Source organism: Pristis pectinata, chromosome 6 (genome assembly GCF_009764475.1).
Source record: "Pristis pectinata isolate sPriPec2 chromosome 6, sPriPec2.1.pri, whole genome shotgun sequence".
NCBI lineage: Eukaryota > Metazoa > Chordata > Chondrichthyes > Rhinopristiformes > Pristidae > Pristis > Pristis pectinata.
The window spans coordinates 18,265,452-18,285,045 of NC_067410.1; the positions used below are offsets into that span (position 1 = coordinate 18,265,452).

Here is a 19,594-nt window from a genome sequence, read left to right on the forward strand (position 1 = left end):
GGCCGAGCAACAAGGTTAATATTTTAATTTAACTTTGTTTTGGTGTATGTTATTTTAAAATTTAGTAAAAACAAGAAGCCTGCACTCCGCACAAAGCTCTGCTGCTCATTGGTAGGAAGTAATGAAATGCAATTGGCTCTCCTGGATAGAGCACTTTGGTACCTTAAGTGACAAATTGTGAAAGATTGACTAAATTTCAAGCATGGAAGCAGCCAAACGCATAGAAGTTCATTGCTGTGATTATCTTGGCAGCCACTGGCATTGCAGTTTGAGGCCTCTCAAGGATGTCCTCTCTGATGTGTGGATCCCCAGTGACGTCCATGTGGACAAATTGCTTCCTGAGCACTCTGGCTGTGCATGGGTCCTGCCAAGAGCCCTCTTCCCCTTAGGACTGTACAGCACAGGAACAGGCCCTTCAGCCCACGATGTTGTGCTGAACTCATTTAGCTAATGACACCTAATCCCTTCTGCCTGCACACAGTCCATATCCCTCCATTCTCTGCACCTGCATGTGCCCATCTAAGAGCCTATTAAATGCCTCTATCATATCTGCATCTACCATCACCCCTAGCAGCACATTTCAGGCACACACCACGATCTGCGTAAAAAATTGCCCTGCACATCTCCTTTGAACTTTCCCCCATCTCACTTTAAATGCATGCCCTTTAGTATTAGACATTTCGACCCTGGGAAAAAGATATTGGCTGTCTACTCTATCTATGCCTCTCGTAATTTTATAAACTTCTATCAGGTCTTCCCTCAGCCTCCGCTGCTCCAGAGAAAACAACCCGAGTTTGTTCAACCTCCTCCTCCAGCAGCGTGTCCTGCTCATTCTGCCAACGAACACTGTGCTTCAAAGCGAATGCTGTTCATGCACTGCATCTGGAAGCAATTGGCTTTTGCAGAGGCTCAGGTGAATGTTCTTCAGCACCATCCACACCATCCCCCCCAAAAAGTTGGCAAAAGTCAGCAAAACCATGCCCTCACTAACCTGAAAGTAACTGATCATCCCTTTTAAATGGTGCTGGGTTGTGGAAGTGGAGGTGGAGGTGAAGCAAGGTGATGGTTGCCCTTCATGCTGCCTAAGGCTTGTTCATTTGTATAAACTTTTGGTCATCTACCCTACTTTATGTCCCTGTGGCTTGGTTTCAAATAATATTAGTTAATTGCTTCTGAAATACCTTAGAACAGTTTACTCCAGGACTCAGATTAAGAGAAGATGAATTGTCAGTGATAGATTTCCACGTCACGATGGTGTGTGACAAGGAACGAAACCTGCAATGGTGGAGCTTCCTTGAGCCCTTGTCTTTTTAATTAAAGGAGACAACAGTTCAGGGAGGTACATCAAAGGAGCCTTGGTGAATAACTGCGGGAAAACTGAATTTGGGTCTTCCTTTGTGTGGTCCTTCAAAGGAGCAACCTCCAAGAAGATTAATCGTGAGCAATTTTTTTTTGAGTGCAGATCCCAGACAACTAGACATGAATACAAACAAAATATGCTAGAAATAGTCAGCAGATCAGCAAGACCTGTAAAGTTACCTTGTTTCTACCTTCACAAAAGCTGCCTGACCTGCTGAGCGTTTTTATTTCAAATTTCCGTCATTGGCAAGATTTTGCTTTGATAACAAAGTCCTTGATATTTATAAGGACACTCCAGGCAGCAGTCTGTAGCCATGCTTGATGAAGGGAACTGGAATATTACCAGCATCAATTATATTACGAGACCAGTGCATCACAAGTATTTAATTTTAATTATTGAATGAAAGGTACTTTGACTCTGTCTCTGGAACTTTCTTCACAACTCTCTATTGATCGACATTCCCTCATTAGAAACCTTCTTAAGACTCTTAAGGTTTGAATGTGGTTCTGCTCCCCTCTTCCTCCAGATCCTAGACAACTGTTCTTTCCCCCTACAATGCAGTAAACCGATACCATGAAAAAACGTTATAAATGTCAAAAAGTTTACATGAAGTCTGCATAGTAGCAAAGATGCCCCATGGGAGAAATTCACCAATCTTTAGTCAGCATGGACTCCAACTTGCATGTGTGCAAGTCAAAATTTATAGTCAACATAATACAGTGTAATACAAGAAAAAGCCACACTTCCAGAACAAAACAGTTCTTTCTTCAGAGTATGACACTTTAACCACTCAAGCCCGGAAAAAGAGTGTTTCACCTTGTGGTAACCACAGAGCACTTTCTCTATATGAACCAGATTTTGCTTCAGTTCAGCCACGATGCTGTAGAGATGCACCGACCTGATCTGGGGCTCATGTTGGAAATAGCAGGAGCAGCAGCGTGTGCACACACCATGTGGTCCTTCTAGCCTCTTCCATCATCCAAAAAGATCACGCTGTGGCTCAACTGCACAAATTAAACCTTGCCTTGCAAAATATCTAATGCTTGTAATCTCTACCAATTTAAATCATAAACCCTATCTTTAGACATCTGCTCCAGATCAAAGTGCATAATAGAACATTTAAAATTAAATCATGGAGCATTGCACACAAAGAAATGATTAGCAAGTACCACTGATTTTTGACATAAACCCCTCTATAGAACAAGGGAAGTGGGGTGTTAGCTATTTATGTGTTAGGAGGCTGTAAATTATGGCACCATAATCTCATTTCAACACATGATTATCTGCTCACTACACTCTTCAAAAATTAAATAAAGATAAAGCTGCAGAAGTGTATCAAAATTTTTAATTGGTTGCCACTTTGTGACCTACATTTTACTGTGTGTTCTGAGAGTGAAAAGCATATTTGAAACATGTGCTTGCCCAAGACAGTAGCTCAGTTTATGAGGTAGGAATAACAGTGAGATAATCGGTGCTCACTGTTAATGAGGAAATGATCGTAAAGCAATTTCCATACATGCACAGTTAAGTGGGGAAAATAAGAAGTTCCTGTACAATCTGTGTCCATAGTTTTCCATTATATTTCTTCCTAGTCAAAAAAACTCCCCCTGCAAACACATAAAGAGCATGAAGCTACTTGCATAATAGATATCCACTAAATGACATTGGAAAAAGTTGTAGCTTGTCTACTCAAAAGCAAGTGAGTTTTTTCTTAAATCAACCTCTTCTTAGGCAGTTGCTCGGGATTGAGGATGACATGCTTCGACTCTGGTTTTGTGGGTTCTGAGGTCACATGTGGGAACCATATACTCTTCCATAGATGGGCAGAAAGTGGCTGTAGTGGACGATGGTGCACGTTGGATTAACTTGTGAGATGAGGTGCTCCTTATGCGGAGCTTCTGTGTGCTCTCAATGCATAACCAAGGTCCTCAATACCCAAATGCTCCACCACATTGAGTGGCCTTGGGCTAGAGGTTCCCAAGAGTTGGTGGGAATCTTGTACTTCTTCAAAGAAGTTTGAATTACAAACAACCCCTCTGGTACTGAAAAATGTAGGGTTTTATTCATTCTGACTATTTCCTGGAGACTTTGAAAAGATTAAAACAATTTTTTTAAAATGTCTTCTTATTACTTTTCCTCAATCCCATTTCTCTATTTTACTTTTTTTGAAACTTTGGTTTACATTAACTTCAATATTCCAAATTGCACTTCCTGGTTTAAACCCTGTACACTTCAGTGAAATTACTTCAGTCTGCTTGGTCAAAGAGACATTGTGGTGGGAGTAGCGCAGATTTGAACGTAATTGTTCATTGCTGACTGCAAGCTCAGGTAGATCCAAGTCCCAGCCTGTCAAAGGCTGATGCCAGAGAGGAGCTGTGAGCCCAGATTAAATACATCTTGAGGAGGAGAGAAAGTATTATGCACCATTGCTGAGAAGATCTTGTAAAAAAAATTCTGAAAAAACTCACAAAGTGATTATAACCAATGGAGTATTACATTGCCTCATGTAACTGAGCCCTAATTTAGAAACTACATTTTATAAAATAGATTTAACAGTTAAGATAAAGGCAGAGAGGCAAACAACATGGAAATAAGCCTGGTGGCCCAGGTCTACGTCAACTATCAAGCACTTACATACACTAATCCTATTTTATTATCCACAACATTCGTATCAACCTGCCCTCAGATTCTACCACTAGCATTATATTCACCTACACACTAAGGGCAGTTTACAGTGGCCAATTAACTCATATTTTTAAGGTATAGAGCACCTGAAGGAAACCCATGCAGTCCAGGGAGAATGTGCAAACTCCACACGGACATCACTGAGGGTCAGGATTGAACCCGGCTCACTGGGGCTGAGAGACTGGAGCTGTATCACTGTGCTCCCTGCTCCACTCCAGATAACTGGTAGAAAACAAAACAGTGCTTTCTCCATGGTCTGCCTCTTTTACACAACCATTCTTAAATACCTAGATAAACTGTGTGCAATTGCTGAATGCATGAGAGATTTGCTGGGCTTTTAGTACTGGTGCAGACAGACAGCTCAACTTTAATATATATATATATATATATATCAAATTGCAATGACAGCCAGTAATTTCCCAGGGTCAAGAGATAAAAATTCATCAGCAACACTTCATTTGGTTTATCTTAGGCCAGTTTGCACAACTGGTTGCTTTTTCCTCAGTGCTCAACATCAATAACTTTGGTACAGGTTTTAAATGGTTAACTGCTAATCTGGCAGGCACGGTAGTGTAGCGATTAGCTTAACGCTTCACAGCGCCAGCGACCTGGGTTCAAATCTGGCCACTGTCTGTAAGGAGATTGTACGTTCTCCCCATGTCTGTGTGGGTTTCCTCCGTGTGCTCTGGTTTCCTCCCACATTCCAAAGACTTACAGGTTAGGAAGTTGTGGGCATGCTACGTTGGCGCCAGAAGCGTGGCGACACTTGCGGGCTGCCCCCAGAACACTACGCAAAAAGATGTATTTCACTGTGTGTTTCGACGTACATGTGACTAATAAAGATCTTATCTACTCATTTAATGATCACGCAAGTGTTGGACAACACTGCAGTGCAGGATACTTGCTGCCCTTTGACCACTCACACCTGGATTAAATTCTAGGTCAGAATGGCAGGGTGAGATCCCGCTCTGCCTTGCAAGGGGATTGTGCAACAACAACTTAAAGAAACCTCAATTCAGATCCACAACACAGAACTGCCAAAGGTTTAGCTCATAACAAAAACTCACTCAGAGCAGGCGGGCAACGTAATGAAGACACATGGGACTGCAGATGCTGGAACCTGGAGAAAAACAAAAACCGCGGGAGGAACTCAGCGAGTCAGGCAGCATCTATGGAGGCAAAGGGATGGTTGACATTTCAGGTTGAGACCCCGCATGAGGACTGGGGCACACAATGGTGGGGCTGAACTGATGCTTCAAAGCAAAGCATTACTATTCCTTGTACATGCACTAATTTCCTCATGGGAAATCTCCAATTAAGTGCATTTGGATCTCAAAACATGGCTTTGCACTAAAACAGAAGGAACCTTAGTGCAAGCGAAACTGGTTTGTATCCTTTTACCCTCTCCTCCAATTAACACAGAAACAAATTCCTGTATTTCTAATTGTAATAAGTAGATTGTTGCTACCTAAAATCCAGGTAAAAGAAATGCAAAACAGAAAAAAAATGCTATGAAATTCAACTCCTCAAAAAACAGTTTCAAGTCCATGGTTAAGGGTGATGATTGGAGAAATCTGTTGGTTTTCCTTGAAGCTATTTGTTACTGTCAGTGTTGAATGGTGTGACCATTAACACATTCTCTGGAGCTGAGACATCCCCTTCATTCAGACAAGGAGAAGCAAGGAACTACAATTATGATACTGAAGGCATCAATAAATCTCAACAACTTGCATTTATGGTGTATATATAACACAGTTGAAATAATACAAGGTACTTCACAGGAGCCTAATTAACAGCTTGTATTTATGTATGTAGCAAAACATCTCAAGATGCTTCACAGAAGCAGGATCAACAAAATTGAACAGTAAACCTTTCAAAGCAAATTTTAAAACTAGTCACCAAAAACATAGTCAAAGAGGGAGATATTAAGAGGCACCTTAAAGGAGAAAAGAGAGATTTAGGGGCTTAGGGAGAGAATTTAGCACTCACCAGCTGAAAGAAGAGTTGCAAAAGAATAAATGATTAAAATCTAGATGCTCCAAAAACCAGGACTGGAGGAGGGGGAATTTCTCTGAGGATTGTGGAGTTGGAGGACATTGCAAAGATAGGGAGTAACAAGACCACGGAGGGATTTGAAAACAAGCGTGGGAGTCAGCGTAAGTCAGCAAGCACTTAAAGTGAGGGGTAACTGAGTCTTGGTGCACGATTTGATATGAATTTTGGATAGCCATTTGTTTGTGGAGAGTAGTGCAAGTTATGCCAGCCAGGACTGTTTTGGAATAATCCAGACTCAGGATAACAAAGGTATAATTGAGAGTTACAGCAGCATAAGCTCAGTAGGGACTGCTACAGAGGTCAAAGTAGGTGGCCTTAGAGAGGCTTCAAATGCAACTCTGGATTAGATGCTACATTGGGTATAATTTTATTCTACAACACAGCAGATTCAAGAGGCTGTATGGACTACCCTACATTTCTTCTTGCTTCCCAAGTTATCAGTTGCTGTTCACCTGTTCTGAGAATGCTAAAGGGATAAAATTCCTCCTTTAAAGAAAATTACATATTAATGAAATTGCATTCTCAGACATGTTCAAGCAATTTTGTTATTAGACTGTTGAGAATCTTTTGCATTCGAGAAACCTAAAGCTAGTCACTTCAAATAATAATGATTACTCTTAATTAGGATAGCTGAATCCAGGAAAATGCCCAGCTGTAAAAGGGTTCAACTTCTCCCTGTTAGTAATTGAAATTAAATTGAAATACTTACTGATTCTGAGGACTGCATAGAGGTGCATCGTCATCAGGATCATCACAAAAGCCGTATACTGAAAAGACAAAACATAAGTCAGGATGGATGTTCCCGAGTAAATACAGAGCTCTCAGGTAGAAGAATATGACATTATACAATGCAAATTAAAGCAAAGACCACTTGATGCATAATTCCATTAGTTTCCTGGAGATCTTTAAAGTTAACTCATGGTCCTCAGCGAGTTCACATTTCAACGATGACTATTAACTTTGAGTAGATTTAACATTATCCTTTACCATTTGTACTGCTAAATAGGCTTTATTCCAGTCTGAACCTCCTAACTCCCATTGTCATCAGTCAGAAAACAGGGTGTATTTATTTCTAGCTACATATATGCAAGTTTTAGCCTTGTCTAATACCTTGGTTCTTCTCAGTTCTCTCATTAGTGGAGCAATTTAACCCATGGATTAGTACTTACCTCGTTGTCTTTACAATCTCTCTTAACTAGCCTGAGATAAAGGGCTTGAGAAATTGAATTCTTTCCGACAATTTAATTTTCATTCTCCTTTCCCAAACCCGAGGGCTGTGACACTTGCAGGAGTGGACTACAATGGGAACTGGAAGCATCTTGTTGCTTGTGAGGTCTCACTATGCACCACACTTGCTGCCCAGTTTCCTACGTAACAAAAGTGACCACATTTTATAAAGTGCTTTGTTAGTTGCAAAGCACCTTAAGAGGTTCTTAATTTGTGAGATAAACCTGCATCTTTCTTGAACCTGCGTGAGCATCTGAACAATAACAGATTAAGAGATGACAGAGGTGAGAAATCATCGCAATATCCAATCCAGATGTTCACACACTTGTAGAATGGATTGGAGATCTGGTTGATGGTTCTTCCTCACTAGCCTAGAGGCTCACCTGGTCCACAAAAAAAGCCCCTTCCCCCAGCCAAGTTCACCAGCCCTGACACAGATCAACAGTCAGTGTTTCTTGATCTAAACTGGTTCAGTAGCACATTTAGCTGGGCCATCAAACAAACAGAAAATGATGGAAATGCACGGCAGGTCAGACAGCTTCTGTGGAGAGAGAAACAGGGTTAACATTTCAGTTCCCTCCACTTATTCCCCTTCTATGGAGCTTCAAACATGTTTGATTTCTAACCTTTCCTAGAGCTGATGAAAAGTTATCGACTCAAAATGTTAATTGTTCCCCTCTCCATAGATGCTGTCTGACCCAATGAGTATTTCCAATATTTTCAGTTCTATATTTTCTCTTTCCAGCATCTGCAATTTCTTTGCTTGTGTGTCATTGATGTCATTAGGTTATTGGGAGAATCTAGTCCAAATAAGGCAAAGGAATTCCAAATGAGATAAGGGGATTCTGCCTGGCTTTTTTGTACTTGCAGAGCAATGTCCTAAGCAGCAAATGCAATATCAAGAAAATATGAAGTGTCATTTACACGTAGAATGATCCTGATCAGTAATAGAGTACAAGTCTCACTCTGACCACCGAGACATCACGCTTAACTGCACTTACAAGCCATTGATTTTGCAGGTAGATTTTAAAAGCCTTGGTAGAATTTATAGGATTGCCCAATCTGTCTGCAAGCAAAATAAAACTGAATAAGTTCTAAAAATACCCTGGTTAAGTAGCTTGCCTGCACAGAAAATGCTATAAGCACTCTGCAAGTCAGGCAGCATCTTTGGAGAGGGAATGTTTCAGACCTCCTGTCAGAACTGAAGCAACCCATACCATGAACTCTGGTTCTCTTTCCACAGATGCTGCCTGACTTGCTGAGTGTTTCAAGCATCATCTGGTTTTATTTCAATGTCTCCAGACATTTGTGAGATCCCTATGATGAAGTTGTTCTCAGATCCCATCGACTGTCAGATGCCTGGATTAATGCATGCTTTGTATTGTAGAATGGGAAAATGGCAAAAGTGCAGAAACAGCTTTCCACTGGAACTTAAAAATGCTCTCTCACATGCAGGCAGCCATGCTTCAACTTGCATTTTAAAATCTGGTTTGGCACTGTTCTGGAACTACATTGAACACATCAGGATCAGAAGTTGGGAAGGCCCCAGTAATGTCACAAAACCAGGAGGTTACCAAGCTCAAAAGGTTCAATTTTCACTGCCGTGGCAACGGGATAATAAAAATCATAAGTACATTTTGAGTATATTTGGAGAGAAGTTCCAAAAATGAAAGTACTCCACTTTTTATTTCAACACTTTCTGCTGCTCCTGTATTGCATGATTTGTGGCTGCATAAAGCCCTTTCACTTCAAAGTTAATCCAACTTAGTGAAAATTTTGCCAAGTTGTGCAAAATGAGACTGCAGTAAAGTAGCATAATTAATCCTCGTCCCATGAACTCTTGATGCAAACCAAAAACAGGTGCAGTCCAATTGCAATGCAACAATTTGTTTTTACAATGTTAATCAAATGCCCCGTGTCGTAGTGTGGGGAGAGTCAAAGGGGTTGGGTACAGGAAAGTTAGGTTAAAGAGATGTACCGCAATGGAAGAAAGGGTTTATTTATTACAGCGCTGAGGTTATTGCAAAATGGCCACAAATTACTTACAGGTTCCAATAGACCAGCAAATCACCCAACCAAAGAGCAAATTAATTCAGGGGGAAAGTTTAAAGGAGAAGTGTGGGGCAAGTTTTTGTTTTACACACATAGACATAGGTGCCTGAAATGCACTGCCAGGGGTGGTGGTGGAATCAGACACAATAGTGGAGTTTAAGAGGCATTGAGATAGGGACATGAACACGGAGGGGCATGGATCATGTGCTGGCAGATGGGATTAGTTTAATTTGGCATCATGGTCATCACAGACATCGTGGGCCAAAAGACCTGTTCTGGTGCTGCATTGTTCTACGTTCCAAACAGCAATGCTTCAGGAAGGAGATAGTCCCCATGGAAACAAAATCATTCTAACTGAGCTTGTAAAATCAAGGTCCCTCAATCCTGGGATTGTCGTGTGTTGGGGCTTGCTCTGCACTTTTGTAATTGCTTAACATAGTCATAATATTTGCCAACAGCATATGGAATTTTTACAGGATTTAACCTGCCCAATGGCAAAGCCACAATTTTTGAACATGTTTCAGCAATTTGAAAGAAAAAAGGTCTAGCTTTTTTGAGTTTCACTCAATATATTTGAGTCCTAGATTCCTTGGCAATTGTCATTTCTTTCTCTTACTGCACAGATCACGCTACACCACCTCCAGCGTGTCCTGGAAGATGACTGTTAATCAGTTGGAGATATGTTTAAATTTGTTTTTGTTCCAAAATGCCTCTGGATTAATAGTATCCATCACAGGACCTTTTGGGTTGATTCTCAGTATCAATCAAGAAATAGAACATAGAACAGTACAGCACAGGAACAGGCCCTTTGGCCCACGATGTTGTGCTGAACTAATTAAGCTAATGATACCCAATTAAACTTAATGTTCTTAAATTACTTCCTAAAGGTATCAATAAATGAAACTATTTTCTCACCGGTGCTTGATGGAGTGCAAAAGTGAAGTACTCATCATTAAAAATTGCCCCACACAACTCTTACAGACACTTTTGCATTTCTGCTCTGATTGTGGGAGAATGATCCTAAAGCAAACCCCTTGCAGTACTCTCCTGCTGTCACAGTTAACTCTCGTTGGTTCCTCCATCGTTGCCAGAAGCCAACTGGGTACAAAGAGGCCAAGTCTCTTGTAGGACTTGGTCTTCTGACTGAGCAGGTCCAGGAATTGATGGGTGGCCTGGTTCAGTACACTTGATACATGTGCCAGACAAACAAGGCAAGCTCGGAATTGTTAATCATCCAATTAATCCAGAAAATGGAAATTTTAGAAAAATCTGTAGATACTGGAAATTTGAAATAAAGCCGGAAAATGCTGGAAACACTCAGCGGGTTGGGTTCATCTGTGGTGCAGGAAACAGAGTTAATGTTTCAGATTGAAGACCCTTCACCAGAAGAAACAACCTGAAACACAAACTTTGTTCCTCTTTCCACAGATGCTGCCCAATCTGATAACCTACACCTTGGTCAGCAGAGCAATGGCCAGCCATTCCCGGGGACCAGCAGCACCTGATCCACATATTCCAGGTCCTGCAGGCTCTCTCTTCCCCTCCTGTTAGATGCAATGGAAGCTGTTGTCTCCCCCTCTGATTGGCTGCATGCCTCTCCCCATCCCAGAGATTTCTCTGTGGTAACAAGCTCAATGGCTAATGACCAACATTGAGCTTGTTACCATGGAGATGGCCCATTTCATAAGTTCTTGAACCAACCAAACAGATGGCACCAAAGTAAACCGCTGGAAGATCACCTGCAGCAATCTGGCCAATCACCTGCCTTTAGAGCACTGACGTGCCACCAACGAATCAACAATATGTTCACCACTTTCAATCAATTCAGTTTTTAACCCCTGGGTTCACTGACCTCCTCCCTACAGTCTGAATCTCTGCCACTCTACCACATTCTCCTCCTCTGAGACATTCGTTGAAACCCTTCTCTTTGATCACTAGTTCCAGTATCTTCTTGCATGCTTTGAAGTAACTTTGTTTGATATTTGGTCCCGTGAATTGATGCACCATAGAAAGCATCCTATCTGGATGCATTACGGCTTGGTATGGCAATTCCTCTGCTCAGGACAGCAAGAAACTGCAGAAAGTTGTGGACACGGCTCAACTCGTCACGGAAACCAGCCTCCCCTCCATGGACTCTGTCTATACCTCTCTCTGCCTTGGTGGAGCAGCCAGCATAATCAAAGACCCCACCCACCTGAGTCATTCTCTCTTCTCTCCTCTCCCATCAGGCAGAAGATACAAGAGCCTGAGGACACATATCACCAGGCTCAAGGACAGCTTCTATCCCACTGTGATAAGACTATTGAACGGTTCCCTTACACGTTGAGATGGACTCTTGACCTCACAATCTACCTTGTTTGACCTTGCACCTTATTGTCTACCCACAATGCACTTCCCTGTAACTGTGGCATTTTACTCTGTATTCTGTTATTGATTTTTTTACCTGTACTATCTCAATGCACTCTGTACTAACTCAATGTATCTGCACTATGTAATGAATTGATCTGTATGAACGGTATGCAAGACAAGTTTTTCATTGTACCTCAGTACAAGTGACAATAATAAACCAATACCAATGAAGCGGCTTTTGTCTCTTCACAGTGTTAAAGGCTCTAGATCAATACAAGTTTGCATTAACAGATCAAATTCTGGAACTAAATTTTGAAAAGTTGTCTACTCAGCAATTCATACAGTTGCTGCAGGATATCCATTCCATCCAAAACTTACAGGTAATTCTTTTTAAACAAGACAAGCCAGTGCCAGTCCACTGTCTACATATTGCAACAACAACAACAACTTGCTTTTATATGGCACCTTTAATGTAGCAAAGCTTTCCAAAGAGCTAGAGCTTCACAGCAGTATGACCAAACAAACACTTAACATCAAATGACTTGAAAAGAGTTTGTGACAAGTGCCTAGCATTTGGACATACAGGTAGTTTTTAATGAGCTTTTGAGATGCAGGGAGATTTAGGGTAGACATTCCAAGGCTCAGGTCTGGACCCCTGAAACCATGGAATTCAGTGAAGTGAGAAGGAAATCAAAGATGCACCATGGACCAAATCACTATATACCCTGTTGTACCACATATTGCTGTTTAGTTGAGGCTTACTCCCTCAAATATAGCATGTTCTATATACTGCTCTTTCTGTCTCTGCCTATGCTTGCTGCAACATAAAGATCAATAATAATAGCAAATAGAGTATACATCAGGTACATAAAGGAGAATATGAAGTATGAGCACTCTGTATAAGGAGTGTATGGAAATGTTCCCAAGAGCAATGTCATCATCAAATTTCCGGGTTGAACATAGAACAGAACAATAGTGATATGCAAGAAGGGGAAGATGATACTGTTGTCGCTGGTACAACTGGAGGCATGCCAGCTATTGGTAGTCCAGTGACGACACAAACTATGGATGATGTATCGATCAGGACATACTTTAAACCTTGATGGGGCATTTTACTCCACTGCTAAAGATTTTAGTTCACGATGGAGTCGCATTGAGAAACTGCTCGTACATTTCAAGACCCATTAAGCTTGACATGCAACCAGGCATCAGAAGAAATGATTGGTGGACCAAGATCAGACTAAAGAGCCTGAGAAAAGGTGCGACTTCCAAACCTTTATAGATCAAGCAATGCTGGATTGCTTTGTGTACAGACAGACTGCTGAGAAAATTCAGACTACTTAATATGACCTAACGTTTAAGGGAGTGTGTTGGATGACCCCAGTGTGGAAATGACATTGTGGAGCAGGAGACTGATTTGCTTGGGGTGTGATTCTGGAATGTCATCATCATCCAAGCAAAAAAATGATGGTATTGGCACCATCCACTTCCTTGACCCCAGCGCCTGGGCACATGGTCACAGAAAGCAATTTCAGTGGGAAATTCTTGGGTCACAAGAACCTGAATGGTGGAAAAGGCCAGTATGTGGTTGTGTTGAGGGGCAATCCATAGACTGGAGAGAATTAACTGAATAGTTCTGCACAGTAGACATAGGCCAACAGGACTTTGGCAAATTACAAGCTACAATTAATGGTTGCCCACTAACGAGGGCAATTAATACAAGTACCAATTGCTCTTACTGGATCATCACACAAGAGCAGTTTTGCATCTCCAATGGTAAGCTGCCATATCAGTCTGTCAGTATACTCAAGGGAGTTACTGCAAATGTTTGGGGAAATGTCATGCACAGTCGATACAAGAACATAGAGAGCTGCCAGTGATTGTGGCCAATTGAGGAAGGACTGGCAATGACTGGTTTTGCCTAGCGCTGGTGTGCCTGTAAAAGCTTGAGGTGCAGTATGAGCATCTCTTCACTAAATTGTACAGGAGCACTGTTAGCTACTAGGCTCATATTTGCTTTCCTCCAGGAGTCAAGCCAGGTATTGATGGCCAGGACAAGTTCTTTATGTCCATAAGCTGCTAATGAGAGGGATGGGGGAGACTAAGTTAGAATAGATGTTGTACTGGCGAAGGTCCAGCACAGAGAGTGTCAAATTTCATTGGTGGTGGTGGTCCTCATTGCAAACTAAACCATGTGATTATATGGGGATAACAGAGTAACCCAACACAGAACTGTTGTAGATGGGTAGCATTCACTGCCTACCTCATGATTTATTATTGAGTTTCCAGGCCCTTAATACTTTAAACAGTTTGATCTGTCTCGCTTCTACACATTGTTGAATGTGGATGGAGGGAATTGGAGCCATTGACATTTAATATGCACACGAGGTTATATGCCCACACCAAACTACCATCTGGGGATAAGTTAGCCCCAAAGCTTTGTGTCAGGGATGAACAAAATGTTGCAAAGGACCCCAAGGAGTGTTTGAAATCAAGGCGATATCTACATCGCCTCAGAGACCAAATCAGAACACTTTAAAAAAATTCTGAGGAAAGTAGTCATCAGACTACACAGCAAAATGTCCAAATGAAACAGATCACGTCTATACTTATGAACCCAAAGTAGTCTATTCAGGATTTAGGGTCAATGGGAATGGGAAGTGATAGGTGTTGGAAACTTGGTGGTTCTATTGGATGTGAGACCCCCTACCCAATGCCATTGAGCATCCTTGGGATATTTCAGCATAACTCAAAAGTTTTTTTCAATCAAGTTTGACCAACACACTGAGTCCTCATCATAAGTTATTGCAGGGAGAAGAGGCCCAGGTATATGAAAAAAACCCTGTCAGAGTAAAATGAATTGGAGATGGTAATGTGTGAGGAGGTGAGACTGAGTGGTGATTCTGAAGGTACTACGCATGCTCATACCCAAGATGGTCCATCCTCAGCATGATAACTGTGCACATGAAGGCACTGCCCAGAGGCCATGTGTGAAGACCTGGGGTCACTCAAGACACTGAAGATCTGGTGATATGTCAGGACTGCAGGCCACAGCTGCCCACAGCTCCAGGACAAGCACAAAGGTGACCAGTTCATCCCTTCCAGAGGTGCACACCAACTTACTTTTAGTTGTGAATGGTGTGTTTCCTCCTGCTAAGCGACAGCCATTTGAAGTGGTAGGAACTGTTGCCAGTTGGGTAATCCACTCCAACACAGCAGTCCACAGAAACTATGAAGTCTGAAACCCGTGACACACAAGAATAGTTTAAATATTTATGCCTGTATGTTACAAATTCAACCAATTATGAGTTCAATTTATCTACTTCTGGGATCTCCCCAACAGTAACAGTATATTTGTTAATAGTCTGTTTTCCAGGTTGGCCCAAGTGCCCCATTCCTACCTCCAATGGGATCCAGCACAGCTGAACATTCCCATTCCACCCAGTGTCCAACGGTGAGGTTGAATGATTGGTAGCAAGATGAAGGAAAGAATGAATTGACAGTGGTTGGACAAGGAGTCCAAGGAATCCACAAGTCACTGGCTTACATTGCATCTTCTTGTGCACTGGACCACCACACTCTCCAATAAGGATACTTCCCAGCTATGTTGCTAAGGGGGTCAACATTTAAGGGCACGGCTGAGATTAGAGCAGCCCAACTTCAAAGGATAGGTGGAGGAAAAGAAACCAGAGAGAACAGGGCAGATCACTGGACTGGGACAGACTGTGAGAGTACTCTGACCACCAGACCAGGGAGGATTGGCAAAATGGATTAGAAACTAAATGGTAACGATGGGTGACAGAAGTTGCAAGGTTCACGTACATCAATCCATACATGCACATAACAGCCAAAAGGATAGTCGTCAAGAATACGAGTTACAGGACAAGCTTGGATTGGAGTTACAGGACAGGTTCTATGATGCAGCCATTGCTAGACAGGAAATGAGTCCACAGACAGACCCATGGCCTACAGGAGGTGACGATTTACCAGATATCACCTGGAATGGACACTTCAGAGATGGCAAAGAATACAACTGACTCTGAGGAGATTCTAGAAGTAGAGGAACTGAAATCATATATATAGGTTGAATATATAACTGTATACACATGCTAATGGTTAAAAATTGATGGTCTGAATAATTTCCTCATGTAAAAAGTGTAGTGTATGCAAGGACTTTATTTTTAAAGAACTTAGTACCCTGTGATCCAACCTTGATACATTGTTGTACCAGACACTGATGTTTAGTTGAGTTACTATATAAAAACACGTTCTGTTTATATCTCTGCCTCATCTCTTGCGCTTGGAAAAACAGCGAGGAAGTCAAAAATATTACACTTTTCTTAGTTTTCACACTGCAGTCCTAATTCAGTATACCAAATTTTGATTAGCTTCAAGCTTACACCCACTGAGGGAACAGATACTAAACTTTTATTACATGTAGAATCTTGCAGCCAGGGAGGTATAATTTTATGAATACAGACTCAAGTCCCTGAGGCGAAATGTATCATACAAAATGACAACTCAACACCCTTTTGAAGATGGAGGCTGAACAGTGAGGATCTCCTATCTTGCAAGGCTGATGGTAATATTTGCAATTCCTTTTAGATTGGTCATCCTGAGGAGCCAGGGTCAGGGCAGAATGAAACATGATTCTGAGCGAAAAGAGACAAACAAAGTTATCAGGTCAAAGGCCTAACAGACAGAAAGTGAAAGGTCAAAGATCCATGGATGAACATATTCAACCACAACAACAGCACAGAATAATCAAACATTTCACAAATTACAAGAGAAGACATTTGAAGATGAAGCAAACGGGACTCCAGGCTATGGTACAAAGAGCATACAGATTTGCTGGTGAGTCAACACTGGTTGTACCAGAGTACAGTTCACACTTGTTTTTTTAGAAACTATGTAACTGTTTAACATGTTCCCCCACTAGTAAAAGCCATATCGTGTACATTAGCCAGGCCAGCCAATTACAGGGAGTCATTGCAAGGCAATTCTACCTACTTTAATACATTATACAAACATAAACCACAAGTTGTTCATGTTTCCAGTAAACAGACTCCTTCCTTTCAGAGCTGGAGTCAATGATCACTCTGAAGATCCTCCTTCATGTGTTCATTCCCACCTCCCCCCAAGCAGGAACCATAACATCACAAGCTATTTGACTCCATGCGCCATTACAATTAACCCCACGTAAAAGATTCAGGAGCGGTCTGGATTCGGTAAACTTCGGAGAGTGATTGAGAAAACAAGTAAGTCCTCGTGTCAAATATTTAAGAACTGAAACATACCCTAACAAAGAGGATTCGAGAAGTTTTTAAGTCAACATGAAACATTATTAATTATAATTAAACAGATACTCACCGAGAGGTAGAAAGATCACGAAACACCACAGAACGCTGGTAATTGGCAAGCGTGTAGGCGCCATTGAGTTACAGCGATAATGTAACTTCTCTGTTTAGTTTCACAGGATGCACAGACAGAGACACACACACACAGCCAGTCCCCAAGCAGGTCACTGCCGGACGGACACAGGAATGAATCCCTCTACTGTCTGCCTGCAATGACTCTCCACTTGGAACTTGCACGAACTGCGAGTCTTCAAACACCAGAAGCGTCAGAAAGCAAACTCGCCCCCAGGAGTGGAAAGAATCCTGCCGTGACTCATCCTCGGAGGAGCTCTGAAACACCCCAGTAATCCGGACAGTGCCTCCCAGAGCTGAAACATGAAAATGACGGGCAATGGGCATTTTAAAATGATGTATATGTTCACGTATATATTTTTAAGACATGCAGAAGCTGGAAATCGGGAAAATAGAAGAGAAGCACTCAGGAGGTTAGGCAGCATCTGTGGAAAGAGAGAAAACAACTTTTCAGGTCCTGAACCCTTTGTCAGAACTGGGGAAGAGAAAAAACAAGCTAGTTTTCAGTAGAGAAGGAAGGCGAAAGAATGTGTAGAACAAATAGAACGTAGGGCAAGAAGTAAATGAATAGAACCGGCATTTAGATAAGCAGTGAGACAGCTTTTCTTTGTGTACTGTGTTGTTAATGGCAAGGCTGTGAGATATGCCCAGCTGGCCTGACTATACTAGTAGAAAAAAGAGCCAAAATGATGAACGCAGAAATGGCCAGTTGTGATACAGACAGAGAGAAGGAGTGAGCTACCTAGACTTAGTGAATTCAATATTTGCAGGCACATCAACACATTGGAGAAATACCATTGATACATCAGGTATTACTATAGGTAATTTAAATGAAAAGAAACCATTCATGTTTTAAATCATTGTGAGAATTTAGACATTTATTTTCTTAATTTAGTTATTGTAAGATTTCAATGACGATTGACACCAATTCCAGTCCTGAAGGTTTTGACAAGCAAGAAATACATTTGAATAAAAGCAGACTTACCTCTGTTCTTGGGCTTTTGCCCAAACTGACTCAGTGAATTCTGGCAGTGGCTCACAAGCCTTTAGATTAGAATCCATGTCCGTTCTCACGAGAATGGCAGTCAGCTGGCCAAAAAAATAGCTTGCCCCAGAAATGTGGAAACCACCTGTAGCCTCGCTGGATCCAATAAATAAAAGGTTCCATTTGAAACATCCCCTTAAGAGCTTACAGTGTGCAGATCAAGTGACATTAGTTCAGGCAGCCATAGCTTATAATATAAGGGTACTTCTAACAAAGGGGCAATTTTATGACAAGGGTTCATTTGGATCTGAACATAGAGTCACAGTGTCATGGAGTTATACAGCATAGAAATAGGTCCTTCAGCCTAACTGATCCATGCTAGCCAAGATGCCCCGTCCAAGCTAATCCCATTTGCCAGAATTTGGCCCATAACCTTCTAAACATTTCCAATTCATGTACTTGTATAACTGTCTTTCAAAGTTGTTATTGTACCTGCCTCAACCTCTTCCTCTGGCAGCTCATTCCACATAGATACCACCCTTTGTGTAAAAATTTGCCCCTCAAGTTCCTATTAAATCGTTCCCCTCTCACTTTAAATCTATGCCCTCTAATTCTCAATTGGCAAAAAGAATGAGTGTGCTCACCCTGTCTATGCCCCTCATAAGATTACCTCTCCATCTCCTATGCCCCAAGGAATAAAGACCTAACCTGTCCAACCTCTCCCTATAACTCAGTCCCTCAAGTCCTGGAAATATACTTGTAAATTTTTTCTGCACTCTTCCCATTTTAATGACATGTTTCCTATAGCAGGGTGACAAAAACTGAACACAATACTCCAAATGTGGCCTCACCAGCGTCCTGTACAACCCCACCATCACCTCCCAACTTTTATACTCAGTGCTCTGAGTTATGAAGGCCAGCGTGCCAAAAGCCTTCTTCACCACCCTGTCTACCTGTGACTCCACTTTCAGTGAACCAAGTAGTTGTATTCCAAGGTCCCTCTGTTCTACAACACTCCCCAAGGCCCTGCCATTCACTGTGAAAGTTCTACCTGGATTTGAATTTCCAAAATGCAACAGCTTGCACTTACCCAAATTAAACTCCATTTGCCATTCCTCGGCCCACTTACTCAGCTGATCAAGATCCCCCTGTAATTTTTCATAACCTTCTTCACTGTCCACTATACCACCTATTTTAGTGTCATCTGCAAACTTACCAAACATGCCTTGTACATTCCCATCCAAATTGGCCCAGCACCGACCCTTGAGGCACGCCACTAGTCACGGGCCTCCAGTCTAAGTAACAACCTTCCACCATCACCCTCTGCTTTCTACCGTCAAGCCAATTGTATATCCAATTAGCCAGCTCTCCCTGGATTCCATGTGATCTAACCTTCCAGAGCAGCCTACCACGTGGAACCTTACCAAAGGCCTTACTGACATCCATATAAAC

The 19,594-nt window shown here is 41.8% G+C and overlaps 1 protein-coding gene across 1 annotated transcript in view; it reads right to left on the minus strand.

Moving 5' to 3' along the window:
- Positions 1 to 17,244, minus strand: part of shisa10.1 (shisa family member 10, tandem duplicate 1) — a 66,653-nt gene extending 49,409 nt beyond the window's left edge. Inside the window, exons 1-2 of the mRNA XM_052018759.1 lie at positions 17,099 to 17,244; positions 6,810 to 6,867 (exon numbers count right to left, since the gene is read on the minus strand). Of these exons, the coding sequence (XP_051874719.1) occupies positions 6,810 to 6,867; positions 17,099 to 17,162 (122 nt within the window). The 5' untranslated portion in view covers positions 17,163 to 17,244. The remainder of the gene's footprint in view (positions 1 to 6,809; positions 6,868 to 17,098) is intronic.
- Positions 17,245 to 19,594: the final 2,350 nt, after the last annotated feature.